Source organism: Peromyscus californicus, unplaced genomic scaffold, assembly GCF_007827085.1.
Source record: "Peromyscus californicus insignis strain IS unplaced genomic scaffold, ASM782708v3 Scaffold_18__1_contigs__length_77618521, whole genome shotgun sequence".
NCBI lineage: Eukaryota > Metazoa > Chordata > Mammalia > Rodentia > Cricetidae > Peromyscus > Peromyscus californicus.
This window is the reverse complement of record NW_026294480.1, coordinates 60,041,883-60,062,603: the sequence shown is the minus strand read 5'-3', so window position 1 is coordinate 60,062,603 and position 20,721 is coordinate 60,041,883. Positions and strand designations below refer to the sequence as shown.

At 44.6% G+C, this 20,721-nt stretch overlaps 1 protein-coding gene across 3 annotated transcripts in view; it reads left to right on the top strand.

The window, feature by feature from the left end:
• Positions 1 to 20,721, top strand: part of Dmgdh (dimethylglycine dehydrogenase) — a 76,935-nt gene that overhangs the window by 8,321 nt on the left and 47,893 nt on the right. For all 3 annotated transcript variants that reach the window (XM_052743560.1, XM_052743559.1, XM_052743558.1), the window contains exons 3-7: positions 4,619 to 4,717; positions 6,571 to 6,735; positions 10,189 to 10,393; positions 17,460 to 17,708; positions 20,072 to 20,270. In XM_052743560.1, the coding sequence (XP_052599520.1) occupies positions 4,619 to 4,717; positions 6,571 to 6,735; positions 10,189 to 10,393; positions 17,460 to 17,708; positions 20,072 to 20,270 (917 nt within the window). The remainder of the gene's footprint in view (positions 1 to 4,618; positions 4,718 to 6,570; positions 6,736 to 10,188; positions 10,394 to 17,459; positions 17,709 to 20,071; positions 20,271 to 20,721) is intronic.

The window sequence follows — 20,721 nt, the reverse complement described above, 5'->3', positions numbered from 1 at the left end:
AGAGATAAAATTTTTAACCTGTTGAAAAATTTTTTCTGATAAGGAATTCCAGTAGGATTTGTTCCCATGTATTTAAAATACAAAGAGCATGATACTTTCCAGGTTGTAGCAAGAATGGAGAGACAAGAACATGATAGTCATCGGTCACCAGAAACGTTTGTATAGTTCGGTGCAGTAACAGGTGCTTGAAATGGAAGAGGAGATTTAACACACAGAGAACACCGCTTCCACTTGGGTCCACGCAGGACTGAGAGGCATCTGCTGCTGTCTTAGCCCCTGAAATCAGTCTCAAGCACAGGAGGCCTAGGAAGAATGCTAATCCTATGTGTCAAGTTGACAGACTCGAGAATCACCTAGAAGACAAACATCTGGGCACATCTGTGAGGGCGTTGCTAGATTGTGTTAATCGAGGTGGGAACACCCACCTGACTGTGGGGTGCATCATGCCACAGGCCAGGGTCCCCAGCTGAATGGAAAGGAGAAGGAGCGCTCAGACCCAGCATTCACCCCTCGAGAGCTGCTTCCTGAGGGCAGATGCAGCTGCTGCCTTCACCCCACTTCTGTGCCTTCCACACCACGATGGACTGTAATCCTCAAATTGGAAGGCAAAATAAACCTTTTCTTCCTCAAGTGGCTTCCGGTTTGGTATTTGCTCCCAGCAAGAAACTAATGCACAGGGAGATTGAAAGTCTAATGCCAGCCTGGGCTACCCAGGCTGACTGCTTAAAACAAAAAGGAATTAAAACAAGCAAACAAATAAACCATTCTGGATGTAAAGAAAGCCCAGAATCAGGCTGTATTTTCAAAGGTTAATCCAGTGTGTACAGAGCTTAATAATGAAGTACGTTAATCACAACACTCTATCAAAAACGTGATTCATGAGCTTAATATCCAAAACATTTCTGGCACAATAAGTAAGATGAAATTTATTTAAAATACTCCACTCACCCCAAGCTCATTTAGTGTGCTTTACGATCTCTATTAATACAGTAACCTATATTTACATGTTTTGTGTAAATAAAGGCATAAGAATATTTTTAGTGGTTATGTGCAAACATTCTGAGCATAAGTGTATGAATAAAAGATTTGGGCCACTGGGATTATGGTTTAGGCCAATGGCTGAGTTTCTGAGGCAGCAGAAGTCCCGGAAAGACAGGAAAACACCACGAGTTAGCCTCCAACACAGTCCCCACTACGTAGCACCCTTTCATGATTCTCTTACTTGGTAATTGTCATGGCACTCTAGGGAAGAGCATTCCTTTCTTGTTAGTTTAAATTTATGTCAACAAGAATTTGCAAATTCTAAACTTACTCAAAGATTGTGTGTGTGTGTGTGTGTGTGTGTGTGTGTGTGTGTGTGTGTGTGTGTGTGTGTGTATTTGAGACAGGGTCAATCTCATGTAGCCCAGGCTGCCCTTGAACTCACTATGTAGCCAAGGATGACCTTGAACTCCTGATCCTCCTGCTTCTACTTCCCTAGTACTGGGATGGCAGCCTGTGCCACGCCCTGCTTCAAAGGGCTGTGCTTCCGAAGGAAGGATTCTGTCTCCGCCTTTTCCTTTACCTTCTCGACCAACTGCTATTGTTTGTTTTTTTTTCTTCAAGTCATTGGAGTTCAAGGATCTCTTGCTGTGAAGACTTCTCTGGTCTTAACCATGTCTGGGAGTCTTAACTAATGAGCCATCTCTTCAGCCCCTTTACTTCTTAATGTCCCCTGCTCTGTGACTTGGCATTTAACCATGTGCCTGGAGGCTAAGACCAGTATTTTTCTTCTTTTTCAAGCTTTTCATTTACTATATCCATGTTGAAGTCACAGAAGAGAAAAACACTGTGTACTCCACATGTCCAAATGTCACAAAGCAGGTGTTTAATTAACAGTAGACAGTATGCAAGAATATTCAAATGCAGCCTGGGCTACCAAGTGAGTTCCAGGAAAGGCACAAAGCTACACAGAGAAACCCTGTCTCGAAAAACCAAAAAAAAAAAAAAAAAAAAAAAGAATATTCAAATGATCTGAACACAGTAGAAGCATGGTAGGGATAGCTCTAGATTTTCAACACAAATGAAAAAACAAAAGCCAACATAAAAGACTGCTAACTAGTTATTACGGCTAAGAAAAGCCCACTCACTTACTCCTGACTGTCCCAGCAAATAGAGAGATGCATGGACTGTTCCTAGATGGATATTCTCTTTCAGTAAGGGATTTAACTTTTTCTTGACTAAGCATTTCCAAAAGAATTTGTTCCCTAAACAAAGTACACAGGGCTAAATGTCTTTAATGAATCCATGTGGTTCTTTCAAATGAAAATTTATTAGCCCCTAGTTTCTGGGGTAGGGTAACAGAGGATACAGTATAGATGGATGTAGATAATGGAACTTTCTAGTGACCTGGTATGGTGGTTTGAATAGGAATTGCCCCCTATTCAAGTTCATATATTTGAATGCTTGGTTGTTAAGGAGTGGTGCTACTTGACAGGGATTAGAGGGTGTGGCCTTGTTGGAGGAAGTGTGTCACTAGGGGTGAGCTTTGGGTTTCAAAAGCTCAAGTCAGGCCCAGTCTCTCTCTTTCTCTCTCTCTCTCTCTCTCTCTCTCTCTCTCTCTCTCTCTCTCTCTCTGTCTCTGTCTCTGTCTCTCTGTCTGTCTGTCTGTCTCTCTCTCTCTCTGCTGTGGCTTACAGGATCTCCAGGATCAGAACTTTAACCAGTACTCATGAGCATTCATTTTCTCAATTGATGGGTAGAAGATGCATTGAAGACAGAATTATGGTCAGTGGCAGATACCTGAAGGCTAGAGATGGCTCCCTGATTGAATGAGGAAAGTCCATACACACACTGAATTGAAGCATAATCTTAATTAGTCTTATCAATAAAAACCAAGAGTCAAATAATGGGGTAGTAGCCTGAAAGATCAGCAGAGCAGCAGCCACTAGAGACTTCTTACCTCTACGAATCCTCAGATGGAAAAGAGGGCCAAGATCCTGTCTCCACCTGCCTTATATTCCTGTTTCCACCTCCCGATTGTGCTGGAATTAAAGGCGTGAACCTTCCAAGTGCTGAGATCAAAGGCATGAGCCTTCCAAGTGCTGGGGTTAAAGGCATGTACCACCACCCCCTGGCCTCTATGGTTTACTAGTGGCTAGCTCCACCCTCTGCTCTCCAGGCAAGCTTTATTTGTCAGAACACGAGCAAAATATCATGCACCACCGAATATCAAACATGTGAAAGGAAAAGAGTGGTTTGGCCATGTTTCCGAGACCCTGGCAGCAGTCCTTTTGTAGTGAAATGTTTCTCTACTCTTACCAGAGCCAGGAACTGGGATGGAATTCTTGTCAGAAGCATCACTTGTGTGTATGTTAGATGCTTCGACAAGTTTAGATAGAAGCATTGAGCGTGGTTGAGCATTAAACGGTGGTTGACCAACTTTAATGGGAATAGTTTTCGTTTCAGAGAACCAAATTCCCATAGGAGAAAGTTATAAATATTCCTAAATGGAGTTGAGTTTGAACAGATGTGTTCTGATGAGCTCCCCAAGATACATTAGCTGAAAAATGAGACCCCAGATACTTAATTAAGAAAACTCTTGCTTTGTGTAATTGCCTAGAATTCTTGGTCTGGATGCTACATTGCATCTCTCAGAGTTGATGGAAGGGGCTACAACATTTCTAATATTAATCAATCTTTTCCAAAGAATAATTAATCAGTACTTACTCAACAAGAGTATGTATAGGAGCTGCCTATTTAGAGTTATTTGGAATACTGTATAATATAATGTGTATATAAAGTGTCTAGGAAACAAATAGATTTCTTTTTATATAGACCTGGGCTCTCATAACAAGGCATTATTGTATATATGCAAATATCCAAAATTTAAAAATTCAAAATCTATATTTTTGTTTTTAATTTCATTTAATTAATTACTGGTTTTAGTTTTTCCAGACAGGATTTCTCTGTGTAGCCCTGGCCTTCCTAGAACTCCCTCCATAGATCAGACTGACCTTGAACTCAGAGATCTACCTGCCTGTGCCTCCCAAGCACAGGGATGAAAGGTGTGTGCCACCACTGCCCAGGAACTAATTAATTTACTTGTGTGTGTGTGTGTGTGTGTGTGTGTGTGTGTGTGCACTTGTTCACTCACATGTGCCATGAATATTTGAGGACAATGTGCAGGAGTTGGTCCTCCCTTATTACCCAGTGGTCTCTGGGGATCCTGCCAATGGAGCTCCTCAGGTTTGCTGGCAGGTACCTTGACCCATTGAGCCATCTTGATGGGCCCCAAACTCAAAGCCAAAACACTTCTGGTCCCATGCATTTCAGATAAAAAGACAGTCAACAGCAGCATATGTTCTAAACCTCCCACCTACCCTTTCCCTGGTGGTTTTTAGGCTCTTCGTGGACACGTCTGTGGGCTGGCTCTCAGTCGACTTGAGTGGTTGAAGTTGCTTCATATACCCTGTGATGAGCCATCTGCTCTGGGGTCTCCAACCCGTGTGTTCTTTCTTGCATCCCCGCTATACGCCTTCATGTCTCAGCAGCATCACGCCACTGCTTAGCAGAGAAGTTATCAACATTGTGCAAACGCTGACTTAGTCCAGCCTTTTCTTCCCTCTCTCTGTTTAAGGCAGGCTTAACAACTTACTTTCACCCCGGGATAAACTTGAAGAAGATACACTATGACAGCATCAAACTTTACGAGAAGCTGGAAGAAGAAACCGGACAGGTAAACGCACTTAGTTTGAAGGGGTCTGTGCGCTCGGCCACTTAGATACAGGCGCATGTGCAGTGCTTGCTGTGGTAGAGAGGAAGGTCCAGGGAAGAGCCGGGCTCGATGTTCACATCGCTTCATTTTCTTCAAGCGTATTACCCATGTAATTAACTAGTCTTCATTTGTTTGAAAAGGAAGAGATAATAAATAGCGACTTTTCAAACTTTGTTTAGCCGGTTCCCATATCTAGAAAATACAGAGTCAGAACACTTCAGCAAGGGGATCGCACAGGGTCTGACTGAGCCGACTGTCACGTGACTTTAGAAACAGCGCACTAAGCCTCCTCCCTGTCTTTATTTTCATCCCTTCTCATATTGACTGAACTCACAAACTAAAAAGCTTCCATGGGCTCAGATCAAAGGCTTCTTCATGTTTTCATGCATTTATTCTTGCTGATGGCCAGACCAAAGGCTTAGCAGGGTCTGGGACTTCCAGCCCTCGTCGCCTGAGTTTCTAACATCCTCTCTTGTCTCTGTTTCCTTTGCTCCTGAGCTTTAATTGTTCTCAACAGCGTATACTTCTGGAATGTTCTAGGTGCTGTCACACCTCTGCTTTCTAAATTTGTGTTGCTTCCTTTTTTCCTGTTCTGACTGGAATCACTTTGCCCTCACCCTACATGGACAAGCAACCCCTCACGCTTCTAAGACACAGCGTGTGTGCACACTGTTCTAACACACAGCGTGTGTGCACACTGTTCTAACACACAGCGTGTGTGCACACTGTTCTAACACACAGCGTGTGTGCACACTGTTCTAACACACAGCGTGTGTGCACACTCTTCTAACACACAGCGTGTGTGCACACTGTTCTAACACACAGCGTGTGTGCACACTCTTCTAACACACAGCGTGTGTGCACACTCTTCTAACACACAGCGTGTGTGCACACTGTTCTAACACAGCGTGTGTGCACACTGTTCTAACACACAGCGTGTGTGCACACTGTTCTAACACACAGCGTGTGTGCACACTGTTCTAACACAGCGTGTGTGCACACTCTTCTAACACACAGCGTGTGTGCACACTCTTCTAACACACAGTGTGTGTACACTGTTCTAACACAGCATGTGTGCACACTGTTCTAACACAGCATGTGTGCACACTGTTCTAACACACAGTGTGTGTGCACACTGTTCTAACACATAGCTTGTGTGCACACTTCTTACATACAGCATGATGTGCACACTCTTCTTACACACAGCTTGTAGGCACACTCTTCTTACACACAGCGTGTGTGCACACTCTTCTAACACACGGTCCCACTGTCATCGTTACTTTATTGTTGATCTTCCCTGCAGAGTGTGAGCAACTTGAAGACCAGGACTGCCCTCTTGTTCTGTGACCCCGGGCTTCACCGAGGCTTTTCAAATGGAAAGACTATGAAATGCCAAATGAGCGTGAACTTACAATCACTCTCACTGTAGCGGCATGTCGGTTCTCTAGAGTCCCTCCTTAAACCCTCTGGCTTTCTCCTTTTCATGGACTGCTCCCTCACTCTGCATTTGAACCCTCGGTCCATGCATCTGTACGCTCTTAACTGCCCTGCCTTTACCCGTGGATGGAGAGTTCCATCAATCAGGGGCTCTGCCTCTCTTGTTCACCCAGCACCTCAGGCTTACAGTACTGCCTGGTGTAAATTACTGCTGAATGAATATCTCTTCATAAGCTACAAATATCCTATGTAATTAATATGTTTGCCACATAGTGAATTTCTCTTTTACTCACTTGAGTTTTTGTTGTGTTGGAAAACTGTGTTGGAGTGCCAGAGGATAGTTTATTGACATGCTTTTATTGGAATTATTGTCACAGGTGGTGGGATTCCATCAACCAGGTAGTATCAGACTTGCTACGACACCTGTAAGGGTAGATGAATTTAAATATCAAATGACACGGACCAACTGGCATGCCACAGAACAGTATATTATTGAGCCTGAAAAAATCCAAGAGATGTTCCCTTTACTCAACATGAACAAGGTATTTTATTTGTTTGTTTGTCTGGTTTTGGTTTTTTTGAGACAGGTTTTCTTTATGTAACAACCCTGGCTGTTCTAGAACTCTCTTTGTGGATCAAGCTGTCCTTGAACTCAGAGGTCTGCCTACCTCTGCCTCCCAAGTACTGGGATTAAAGGTGTGTGCCACCACTGCCCTGCTTTAACAAGATGTTTATTTGAAGGGCAATTTCACTTTGTCAACTTGAGCTAAAATTATTTTTAAAATGTATTTTAATGAGTTCAGTGAATTTATGAGTTTAATAAGTTAAAAGTAAAAATAATCCATGCATACATTTAGAAAGGCAACACGAGGTGATTGATCCTGGAATGTGGGCAAATCACAAGGTGAGCTGTTACTAAGTAATATACGCAGGGGTGATGAAAACCCTTTTAGTTTCTGCCTGTGATGACTAAAGAAACATTTCAAAGCCTTTCTAGGACCAGATCCCTCACACTGAAGTCCTTCCACACACCAGCTGTCTGTTGGGGGACTTCAAAGAGAATGACATCCTGTTATGAGGAGTCTAGAAAGGAGTTACTGAATTTTTAAAACCCAGGAAGCCCTGTACCATCCTCATACACTTCCTGGCTCCTGGCTGTTCTTTCCTTTCAGACTGCGCCAGGCACAGATTTAGATCAACTCTGAATTTCCTTAAGAGAATCCACTTGACAGGAAAGGTAATGTGTTTCCCTCCTGGGTGACCATCCTTTTAGCACAATGATAGCAGCATTAACATCTACTAGAGTAATATTTATGCAACAGAGACCATGGTAAGGCCCTCCTATGAAAAATCTGGCTATTATGGCCCAGAAAGCAGAGTCTTAAATAGTTTACACAGTGGGATGAGTTTGTTCAGTTCAGAATTACTAGAGGAAAGATTTGAACCCGGGTCCTCTGACTCGTGCTGTGCAGACATCCTGGATATGGGTAGCCAGCAGGTTGTTTAGGGAAGCAGACAGCTGTTACCCTGATAGTGACAGTGTCATAGTCCTGTCTCTGAGTGTTATGTAACTGTTGTGGGTGCCAGAGTGCTGTGCTCTTGTGAGTCTTTACAGGCCATGGGAACTCCTTGTCGATGGGGTTGTGTAAGAGCAGGGTCTTCACTGAAATCCACCTCCACTACACTACTAAGAATCCATTTATGTCTCTTTATATGTCAACCCTGCAACACTTCCCCAGAAGCTCTCATCATTACAGGTTTTTCTCAAAGATATTAGGCAATGGAAACACATGGACCAGGGACAGAGTGCCAAACCAAACAGACATGGGATCACTACAAGGACATGGTCGTTAGAAAACACCAGTGTGACATTTGCAAGTCGTCAGGAGTGTGAATTCCATTAAAACTCCAAGTCTTTTGCACTGGACCCATAAGGACAAAGACTAAATTATAGTAAGAAAAAAAAACTCAGACAAAGACGAGCCTTGGCCAGGTGGTATTAATAACAATCCTTCACAAAGTCTTCTAAAATTAGAATTGAATACTTCTCGACACAGCCTATAAAGCTAGTATGGCTCTGACATAAAAACGAGACAAAAAAAAAAAAACATCAGAAGAAAAGACAGACTATAGTCCTTTATGAATATAGATGTGAAAGTCTTTAACAAAAATACAGTAAATTGTACCAAGGATGCTACAATATGGTCAAATGGAGTGTGTCCCAGGAATGCAAAATTGGTTTAAAAACTAAATATCAGTCAGTGTGATGTAGTAACATCACATTAACAAAGGGCAAAGAGCACAACATAGTTTAAACAGATGCAGGAAAAACAATTGTCAAAACTCTGTTTTCATAGTTGATGGCAGATTCTTGTCCAGTAGACGAGATCTCATTATAGCACGACTCTGTCAATTCGTTCCCCCTTGCCCATCCTTTATTAGTTCTCTCACAAGACCTAAGCTGAAGCCTTAACACAGAGCAGATGTGCACGAAGTCATTGTTGATTTATGAACTGAGTATGCGTTTTTGTCAAGCATGTATGTGTGTGCACATGGATACGGGGGAGATGGAAACCTGGTGCTTTCGTTTGCTAGGCTACCACTCCAGTGCTGAACTACCCTCCCAGCCCATTGTTTGCTTTTTATTTTGAGACAAGGTCTCCCCAAACTGCCCCAGAACTCACTCTATTCCAGGCAGGTATTGAACTTGGAATTCTTGCCTTAGCCTTCCTAGTAGCTAGGATTACAGACCAGCACCACCAGACCCAGCTGATATCAGAGATGCATTAACACGCAAATTTATTTACAGTATTGAATAATTAAATACGTTATAACTGATATGTCAGCTAGAATTAGATCTGGCTTTAAACATGAGAAACTAAAAAAATAATGCTTAAGCAAGTCTATTTCCCTTTCATTTAAGCATTTGTCCTGGCCACTTTTATGTCAACTTGACACAAACGAAAGTTACCTGAGAGGAGGGACCCTCAATGAGGAAAATGACTCCATAAGACCAGGCTCTAGGCAAGCTTGTAAGACATTTTCTTAATGAGTGATTGATGGGGAGGGCCCAGCCCATGGTGGGTGGTGCCATCCCTGGGCTGGTGGTCCTGGGTTCTATCAGAAAGCAGGTTGAGCAACCATGAGGATCAAACCAGTAAGCAGCACCCCTCCATGGCCTCTGCATCAGCCCCTGCCCTGCTTGAGTTCCTGTCCTGACTTCCTTTGATGGTGATCTGTTATTTAGAAGCCTAAGCTGAATAAACCCTTTCCTCCTCAAGTTGATTTTGGTCATGGTGTTTCATCACAGCAATAGGAACCCTAACTAAGAATGTATTGAGTAGTTACAAAGTCATCAAGATCTCAAGGATCAAGTCACCTTCTGGATCACTGCTTTGTCATTCCTGGGGTGTGACTCTTGTGTTATTATTCCACAATGGCAGTTAGAGCCCAGGCACCATATCTGAATTCCAGACCCCAGGGCGGAGAAAGGAACAAAGATGGACATACACTAACTGTCTTTTTGGAGTGGCTCACAGAAGCTGCCATGTAACTCTTCCCTTTGCATTTCCATTGACTAGAACTTAATGTTAGCTTCAGCCACTGCTGGAGAGACTACCTGCCGGAAGATCGGAAACTAGACTCTGTTCTTAGTGGCATGTGTCCCACTATTGGAGACCACGGCGAGGCGTTATCCTGTGGCTTGTCATTGTGACCAGTCACTCAACTCTCACTGTGAATCTTGCTCAAGTCTAAGTAGGACTTAGAAAACAGGCATGCCAACTGCTTTCAAGATGTTTTCCCTCCATGCTGGAATCAAAACCCAGGGGCCTGTGCATGTCAGGGCAGCCCTCTGCCACACAGCTATGTACACCTCTAGCCACTGATGCACTTTTAAAGTCTAGTCTTATTAAACATCTGTTTAGCAGGATATATTTGCATTGAGGAATAAATATACATTTCTTTGAATACTGACTTTCTTATGTTTGGTTTAGATTTTAGCTGGACTGTATAATCCAGGAGATGGTCACATTGATCCTTATTCAATGACAATGGCCCTGGCTGCTGGGGCTAGGAAATACGGGGCCCTTCTAAAGTATCCTGCACCAGTGACATCTCTGAAGCCCAGGCCAGATGGGACATGGGATGTGGAAACTCCACAAGGGTCCGTGAGAGCAAATAGAATTGTGAATGCTGCCGGTAAGCCACCAGCCTTCTCTCTGCCACTCTGCCTCGGTTTACCCTCCATCCTCACCGATGTAGTCCCTTCTAGTCTAGATTGTGTTTCGCCAACTTAGGCTTCTTCTCCTTTCAGATTTTACCTTTATCCTTTACTGGTTATGCTCACGATTGAGTTCCAGGAACTAAGGATGGAGCTCAATCTGTAGAGTGCTTGCCTAGCATGCATGAAGCCCTTGGATCAGAAGTTCAAGGTCTCTCTTGGCTACATAGGGAGGTGGAGTCTAGCCTGGGATACTTGAGACCCTGCCTCAAAACAAATAACCAAGCAAGCAAACAAACTAAATTCCACTGTTCCAGTTTCTTACCAAGTAACTTGTTCTTAGTTTACCTTTTGAGGCAGATTTGATCATTTCTGCTCTCTCATTCTCTCTCTTATCCAAAGATCACTTTGACTAATCAAAAACTTTTAACCCCTTACCTTTCAAAACGTTATTAAACACATTATAAAACTTGTCTAAAAAGTACAAGCAATTGAGTCCGGCCTTAAACTTCCCTCGATTCTCTGTCTGTCACTCCTCTGTCCCATGGTCCTTGGGAACCTCTAGTCCAAGTTAGCTTAGAAGGTGGTGGTGGCGAGTGCCTTTAATCCTAGCACTCCGGAGGCAGAGCCAGGCAGATCTCTGTGAGTTTGAGCCAGCCTGGTTTATAAAGCTAGTTCCAGGACAGGTACCAAAACTACATTGAGAAACCCTGTCTCAAAAAAAACTAAAAAAAAAAAAAAAAAAAAAAAAAAAAAAAAAAAAGAAGAAGAAGAAGAAGAAGAAGAAGAAGAAGAAGACTAGACTTTGAAATCATTCATCCCACCAACTCCACCAAATAACAAAGGTTCTTTGTAAGTTTGTAACATTTTATGGTCTCCTAAATTTACTCCTAAAACATTTGGCTACTTTCACAGTGATAACGCTGAGACCTCCGTATCCAGTTCCTGTGGCAGACATTACTAATCAACACCTGCACTTATTTTAGGCAAGCTTGCACAGAGGCCCACTGTGTTTTGTTTCAACACAATGCTTCAGGAACTCATGAAGCCATAATGTATATTTTGAGAAATAACTCTCAGTTTAACACCTTTACCCATTGCTTTTCTAAAATGGATAAAATTACTTACGTAATAGGGTACCATGGCAACATTTCTTTTTAACTGCATAATATGACATCTAAAGCATTTCTGAAGAGCTAAGTGAGAGTTGCTCCAAAGATCTGACCTGAGCCCAGGAACTGGTCATCAGGTGGCATTTTCTATGCAGCAGTGAAATTCTGAGGGCTTGGGAAAGCAGTGCAGATAGCCCTGGGAAAAGGCTGTCTGAGCTGCCTGGGAAGACATGTTCTAGGGTTCTGATTCTAATGATGGTCCTGCATAGGGTGGCCGTCCTTCCCTTCATGCTTGGCTCCTCACAGCTGCCCAACTACCTTTACTCTTTCTCCGTGGTACTCTAGGAAGCTCCTTGCTGAAAGCTGTGTGAGCTGTCCTGTCTCAGTTCTCAACTCCATCCCATTCACACCAAATCTTCAACTATCTATAATCTATCCTTCCCATTTTCTCTTCCTTTTCTTCCACTGGGTGGAAGTCATTGATTACATATTAGTAGGCCCTGGGAAGTAAGGGGTGTGTGTGTGTGTGTGTGTGTGTGTGTGTGTGTGTGTGTGTGTGTGTATTTCTATCTGTGTTTTCAAGAAGCTTTTTCTGAAGGCTGGAGGCATTCTATAAGGTAAGCTTTGGCCTTGGTAATTGGCAGAGATCCAGATATGCCCCTCTTGTAGCACGGATGCTGTTTTAATAAGATCAATTTTCTGAATAAAAGCAAGCATCGTGTTAATGGTTTTGGAGTGTGGCAGCTGGAACATTTCCCAGAGTTACTCAGTGAGACCAAGATGCCACACACCTTCGGGGCAAAGTCCTGAGGGTAGCTCTGGAATCCAATTAAAGGAACCAGGATGCAGACTCAGAAGCACAGTCACACTGTGAGAAACGTGAAGGCTGCTGAGTCTTTGGGATGCCCGTAAGGAGTGAGTGAGAACAAAGATTGGGGAGTTTGCCGATGTGTTTCCAGCTTTGTCCACAGCACTGAGGCACTCTGGTCCAGAGACACATGCTTTGCCAAGCCCGTGCTTGAGGCAAGTTAGCAACTTATAAAAGATAATAATATCTTCTCAAAAAGTTATTGTGGACAGTAAAATGTAAAATACCCAGGGCAGGGTATATGTGGAAAACAGTAAAAACATTAGTTATAATGATAATAATTAGGACTGTAATGCCTATGTCCTTGAGAGTTTTTGCCTTTGTCTGGGGAACGTTAGCATCATGTTATCATGGCTTCTTGGTGCTAATCATTAGATTATTCCTTTCTTTTGCCCAAAACCATCTAGCAAACATTCACTAGGAAATGACTTCCTAAGGAACATGCTTGTCAAGTAAGTAGGGTACCTGGGAATCACCTTGGAATGTTTCCCAGGCTTCAGAAAGATTTTAATTTAGGCAGTCTAGCTGGGGGTTTGCAAAGTGTATTTATTGTATGTATTTTGTTTTGAAATGCTGGGGATTGGGCCCAGAGCCTTGCACAAGCTGGGCCAGTTATCTTAGTGAGGGTCTCTCTTGCTGTGAAAAAACACCATGACCAAAAACAAATTGGGGAGCAAAGGATTTATTTCATTTTGTACTCCTCCCTCATAGCCCGTCGCCATGGGAAGTTGGGGCAGGAACCCAGAGGCAGGAACTGAAGCAGGAGCCACAGAAGAGCGTAGCTTACTTACAAGGCTTGCTCAGTTTGCTTCCTTACACCCCAGGCAGGATCGCTAGCCCAGGGACAGCACCACCCACATGGATGGGCCCTCCCACATCCGCCACTAATTTAAAATGCTCCACAAGCTTGTCTCCAGCCAATCTTACAGAGACATTTCCCCAGTTGTGGTTCCCTCTTCCAAAGGACTCTGGCTTAGGTCAAGTTGACATAAAACTAGCCAGGATGCTGGTGTCCTAGCTCTGAGCTACATCCCTGGTCTAGACACTGCGTTTTAAACTGTACTGTCTGTACCAGATGATTTTTTCAAGACCTTTTCTTTGGCTGTGGTAGGGGCAGGGTTGGGGGCTGTTGCTGAGGACTGAACCCAGGGCCTCATTCACGCTACGTGCCACTGAGCCACAGCCTGCACATTCATTCATCCATTTCTAATCCCTCCCCTGCCTTTCCCTTCTCTTCCTTTCCTCCCACTCCCTTCCCCTCTTTTCTTGTTTTCTTTTTCATGTGACCCTAGTTGTGAGCACGCAGGCCTGAGGAGGGACTCTCAGTGTTCTACATCTTAGCGTGCAGCAGAATAACTGCCCTTTTCTACCCACAGCTTTATAAATGAGCTGGATTCTACTTTATTCCACACCTTGTTTAGGCACAGGGCACAGGACACGGGGACACAGGGACACAGGACACAGGACACAGGGACACAGGACACAGGACTGGGACACAGGACATGGGGACACAGGGACACAGGACACAGGACACAAGACACAGGGACACAGGACACAGGACAGGGACACAGGACACAGGACAGGGACACAGGGACACAGAAACACAGAAAAACAGGGACACGGGACACAGGACACAGGACACAGGACAGGGACATAGGACACAGAGACACAGGACACAGGACATAGGGACACAGGACACAGAGACACAGGACACAAGGACACAGGACACAGGGACACAGGACACAGGGACACAGGACACAGGACAGGGACACAGGACACAGGGACACAGGACACAAGACACAGGGACACAGGGACACAGGGACACAGGACACAGAGACACAGGACGCAGGACACAAGACACAGGGACACAGGGACACAGGACACAGGGACACAGGACACAGGACAGGGACACAGGGACACAGAACACAAGACACAAGGACACAGCACACAGGGACACAGGACACAGGACACAGGTCACAGGGACACAGGACACAGGACACAGGCACACAGGACACAGGACAGGGACACAGGGACACAGGACACAGAACACAGGACACAGGGACACAGGACAGGGACACAGAGACACAGGACACAAGACACAAGGACACAGCACACAGGGACACAGGACACAGGACACAGGTCACAGGGACACAGGACACAGGACACAGGGACACAGGACACAGGAACACAGGACACAGGACACAGGGATACAGAACACAGGGACACGGCATGGAGACTTGGCCTAGCACACACAGAGGCCACTCACTGTGAAGTGAAGCTTTCTTGTCCACAGTAAGGAAAGTGCCTCTTGACCTTGTGTCTGGCTGACTCATTAAACCTGAGAAAACTCTGTAAATTTTATTTAAGAATTTCTCTAGAATGACAAATCAGGAATGACCCTCACATGGAGCCTCGTGTTTATCCAAAAGGAGTTGCTGCATTCTGCCTGTCACCGTATCAGACGAGACCTTTGTCACTGTGCACAGGGCATCTTGAAGAAGTAAATCCGGTCCTGAATCAAGCTCCCTCCATTCTAATCTCGTTTATTTCCATCACTGTATCTTTGCTAAATTAGTACGCATGCATGTGCATTCATGCACAAGCATGTGCATGTGTGCATGCCTGCGTGCGTGCGTGCATGTGTGTGTGTGTGCGTGTGTGTGTGTGTGTGTGTGTGTGTCTGTGTTTGTGTGTCTGGGCATCACACATAGGGCCTCACACATGCTGGGTAAAGGCTCTACCACTGAGGTACATGACCAGCTCTGCACTCTTTTAAACAGGGGCTGTTTTCTGTGCTCCCCCTTATGGGCCCTTCAGTGACTTCCTTTTAGGATGATTTTTTTCGATGCTTGACTCACTGCGTTGACCTTGGTTGCTGGGCGCTCTGGCAGGAGTTGAAGTATAATCCTGGTTGGACTTAGATTAATTTAATACAGAAAAGGAGGCGTCTCACACTCCAACACCAAAGGGTAACCGGTGGGGAGCTTGTGGGATTTAAAGCAATACAGTAAGATGAGCTGCGGGCAAACATGGATAGTTTATTTTAATGATAAAATGCATTAATAAGCAAGGCATCGAACTCAGAAATTTGTAATTATGTTTGAATAGGACAGAATTTATTTTCTTCAATTTATGTTTTTAATGGGAACAACTAGATTGGGGACATGCATTACTTTGAATTACTTGGCTAAATGTTTGACTTTAGATTTAAAAACTGTCCTAGTGTGTATAACGACAATATATAGCTTTACTATATTTTTCTACAAAGCTCCGACATTGGTAATTCGTACCTTTCAACAGGAAACAGTAAATTAAGTCTCTAAATTATTGAAGACCAGCACATGCCTCTGATGCCCACAGGTTGGATTCCAAGTTTACAAAGGGCAGCCTGTGGTGGGTGATTACTCAAGCATGAACAACCTGACAGACCAAAACCGAGCAAGAGAGCATATAGATGGCATTTGCTCAAATGGAGACAAGGGCTAGCTGCTCTGGGGACCTGCTCTGGGGACCTGCTCTGGGGACCTGCTCTGGGGACCTGCTCTGAGTTCCCAGGCTGACTCATGGGTACTTCCATCCCTAGCCTTGAGCTATGTAATGATGAAGATCTCAGAACCCTTTGCCAGATTCTTTTAAAAAGCAGAAACAGAAACTGTTGAAATTTTAGACTACAACTTAAAAAACAGCAGTATTTGAGAGGGTTTGTCAGTCCTTTGATAATTACTCAAAACTGCTATGAAACAAGCCGGTCAACAGAAGTCCCTCCCTACAAATAATTAATTGATGGGTGAAACAACACCACTCCTTTGTCCAAAAAAAAAAAAAAAAAAAAAAACCCACATTGATCATTTTAGATGCTGAAATACCCTTTTATTGGTAAAGGTGTGATGTTTATTTAAAATAATGTCTTGCTAATTGGGTGACTCAAGTCTGGAGTCCTGGACTAGGGAGATGGAGGCCAGAAGTTTAGAAGTTCAGTACCAGTAAACACTTAAACATTAAGTGTTTAAGGCCAGCTCTGGCTACATGTAACCCCATGTTTTAAAAAAAGACACACACACACACACACACACACACACACACACACACACACACAGAGAGAGAGAGACAGAGAGAGACAGAGACAGACAGACACTAAAGTCTTGCAGCAGCAGCAAAACCTTTTAGATTTGATGGTCATAGTCTCTAGGGTCTTTCAGACATACATATCCAGGTCTAGCCTTGGGAAATGATGTGCAGGGGAAAACATCTTCTTTAGGAACTGATGTGCCCAGTCTCCATCTTGTTGTTTCCCTTTCTGCTGTGCTAGGGTTGAACCCAGGGCCTCATACATAACTCAAAGTCTCACCACTGAGCTTCCCTACCAGTTTCTCCTGCTTTTTGACTACAGTGCTTTCCAAGAAGGAGCTTCACGAGCTCACTGTCACTCTGGAAGTAGCAGAACTTAATGTGTTTGTTCTCCCTCCCAAAGTACATAGACTCTAAATTTTAAGTCAACAGAAGAGCCTTGACTCAACAATTTGAGGTGAGCAGGTTTGGAGGGTGTGGGAGCTGACTTGGAGAGCTGCCTCAGGTGGTGATGTTCTGAACTGTGCTGATCACATCCACACAAGGACTCGCCCTTTGCCTAACTGTTTCTGTCTATAGGCAGGGCTTGTACCACCTTTCTTGTAATATATATATAAAATGTTTGGGTTACTTTTTTTCCCTTTCATTTTTTTCTGATCACCTTAGCTTGTGAATAATAAGTTTTTCCATGGAAGGAGCACCTTTGATTTTCAGATAATCATCAGAACTCTGGACAATGCCCACTATTGTCTCATCTTCCCTCTTTTCCTCCCTTCCTTCCATTCAATTTTTCAATGTTCAAAGATACTTAGGAGGTTGGGGATATGGCTCAGTGGTAGAGCTCCACCTGGCAAGCATGGACCAGGCCTTTGGTTTGATCTCCAGCACTGGAACCACATAAAAAATGAAGATGTTTCTAAATACAAATTGTATATCAATGCCATAGGTATATGTATACACGTGGTGATGTATTTTTAAACGATTTTCTCACTTAAGGATTTTGGGCTCGTGAAGTAGGCAAAATGATTGGACTAGAGCATCCTCTCATCCCTGTACAACATCAATACGTGGTCACATCAACAATACCGGAAGTGAAAGCTTTGAAACGAGAACTCCCGGTACTCCGTGACCTGGAAGGATCCTACTACCTCCGACAGGAAAGGGACGGGCTTTTGTTTGGCCCCTACGAAAGTCAGGAGAAGATGAAACTCCAGGCCTCCTGGGTCACTCACGGAGTCCCTCCAGGTGGGTTCGGCGAATGAAAGGGGCAAGAAGCAGGAAAGATGGGTCAACTCCCCACGGCTGGGAGCCAGGTAGACAGCAAGACAGAACCCCAGTGCTGGCCTTCAGGTGTCTGGGATGGCGTGAGCGAGGGGCTGGAGGTGACTGTCTCCATACCCTTGTGGAGGGTAAGCAGAGCCGAGGAAAGGGGGGAGAGAGGTGCAGTTGGGTGAGGAGAGAAGATGACGCCTGTGCCGGGGCCGCTGGGAAAGGCTCCAGGTACATTTTCATCTGCCCATGCCAACCTTCTGCCAGCCCCTTGCCCTCGATCTGCCTGCTTGGTCTAGTTTCAAGATCTGAATACAGATGGATGCACGTGCTCTGACAGTTGTCCACACTGCAAGTACCCAAGACCGGACATCCAGCCTGCAAAGAATGCAGGCCAGAGTCCTCAGCAGAGCTGGAACTATGGGCAGAGCCCTCCTGCACTTCACAAGCAGGGAAGGCTCAGAGCTCTAGGCGGCAACAGGAGGCGCCATCTGTTCTGGTGCCATAGCGGAGAAGGGCCAAGGTTTTTTTGTTTGGTTTTTCATTTTTTTTTCCCCATGAAACATTTCCATGAAGCCAAATCAAGAATTGGGTTATCTAGGCAGAAGTCCCTAGTTTTAATCTTGTGTGTATGTGCGTGTCCATGTATGCGAGTGCATGTATGCACAGATGTGTGTACATGTGAAGCCCTGAGAACCTCCTGGGGAACATTATCTACATGTCTACATTTTATTTTACTTTTTGGGATGAGATTCTCACTGGCCAGGAACCCATCAGAAGCTAGGATGGATGGCCAGTGAGCCCCAGGATCCACTGTGCCTCCACCTCCCTAGTGTTGGGATTACAAGTGCATGCAGCCACACCCAGCTTTCATTTATTTATTTATTTGTTTGTTTGTTTAAAACATGGGCTCTGGGGTTGAACTTAGGTCCTTCTGCTTGCAAGGCCAGTTCTTTTCTAGACAGAGCCATCTCCCAAACCTTCTAGTTTTAGTCTGTAAAAGGAGCTAACATATGGTTTGGGCGCTGAAATATTTGAGGGAACATGAAGAAAAATAAAAGTGTATTTTTTTTTGGAGTTGTATGTTGATACGTAGTTTGGGGCAGAGAACATATCCCTCCATCCCGTGTAACGGGAAAGGGTGTCTGACCCACCTCACCTCCTGCAGAGGCTGGTCCTGCAGCCGGAGGACTTTGGTTTTGCTCAGTGGGCCCTGCACATCTGGGTCTGAACAGAATCTCTCCTGACTTCAGAGTGAGGGCTGAGCTGCTAGGGGAGGCCGGTGTGAGGAGGGGCTCTGTCTCCACCCTGCCCATGCTGTAGCTTTTCTTCCCAATAAATGCAGAACAAATATTTAACTAATCCTAGCTGGAGGGAGATTCGGACTGTGTGTTGCTCCTGGCATGGGTGTCCAGGTGTTCTAGTGTAACCAAGCCAGCTTGGAGGCTCCATGACACTGCCCTGTCCTGCAGACCTCAAGAAGGGCTAAAAACCCGGGTGGAAATTATGTGGACAAACGTCATGAAGTTTATCTGTGGCTGTGCCTTGAGTCACAGCGACTTCTAGGACAAGAGGAAGATAGTTGTTGCGCAAAACTCACCTCTGTGCACAGAACAGTGGCCTGTGTGGATGCACATGGGAGCAAGCTTCAGGAAGGAGGCTACCTGGGGAAGGGGGAGTTCAAAGGGTTCTTAAGTCCACCATCCTGGATCCTGGAGCAGTGGTCCTCATTCTCCAGGGTCCTGGAATAACTGTATACGCTCCATTTGCTCTCCCTTTTACATTAATTGAAAGATTTAAAAAACAAAACAAACAAACAAACAAACTCCCGACAAACCAAATTATTTTTCTTTTTAAAATAATGATTGGGTTAAATTGATTGGGGAAAAAAAAAAACCCGAACATAAACTTCCATTTCTATTTACTAAAAAGGTGACTTTTGTTTTAGAAAGAAATAGCATTACTGTTCCCAGGAATGTTATGGGTACTGGTGTGGGGATAGGGAGTGCCAGGGTTAGGATTAATGTCTTTTACCTTGATTGATTGAGATGTGTATGTGGACATTTAAATGCCACGGTGTATGTGGGGGTGGGGTGGGGAGGGGGGAGGGGGTGTCAAAGGATGACTTCCAGGGCTCAGTTCTTGCCTAGGGAATGAGCTCAGATTGTTAGGCTTGGTGGCAGGTGCCTTTACCCTGAACCATGTCACTGGCCCCAAGTTTAGCGTCTTTATAGAGACAAAGGAATGTCTTCCTTACTGGCACCCGGTTCAGAGAGTGCATCGCTTTGAGACTTGCTTGCACCCGGGGACATTCTGACCACAGAGGTCTGTCTCTCTAGGCTTTGGGAAGGAACTTTTTGAGTCTGACCTGGACCGGATCACAGACCACCTGGAAGCTGCCATGGAAATGGTTCCTGTTTTGAAAAAGGCGGACATCATCAACATCGTCAACGGCCCCATCACCTACTCTCCCGACATCCTGCCTATGGTGGGGCCCCATCAGGGGGTCAGAAACTACTGGGTGGCCATAGGCTTTGGGTGAGTAGCACCCTGAGGTCTGACATCTCTTGTAGAATCACTTACTTTTAGTTAAATCCAGTTTCAAAATATCAGGCCCCAGGATGGAAAATGAAGAGGTGATGGAGCATGGGGATGCAGTGGGGGTGGGGGTGGGTAAGATGAGGGTGGGGTTGTCTCCTTTTGATGACCAAGGAATGATGGCAGGAACTAGTCATATAATGGGATTAGCACTTAGACGATAAAGGTTAGCACACAGAGGACAATCATCTTCTGAAACTGTCTTCATGTATTTCCTATCACCTCCATTCTTTATGTCTCTTTTTATGCCATTGCCTTCCAATGGGTCAATTTGTCCCAATTGGACAAGAATGTTTTCATAACAGAAGGTGACATATTCAAACTATCAAATGGATAACATGTCTTATGTATTTTCACCATAATTCCTGTTTGTCTAACGTGATTTCCCTCT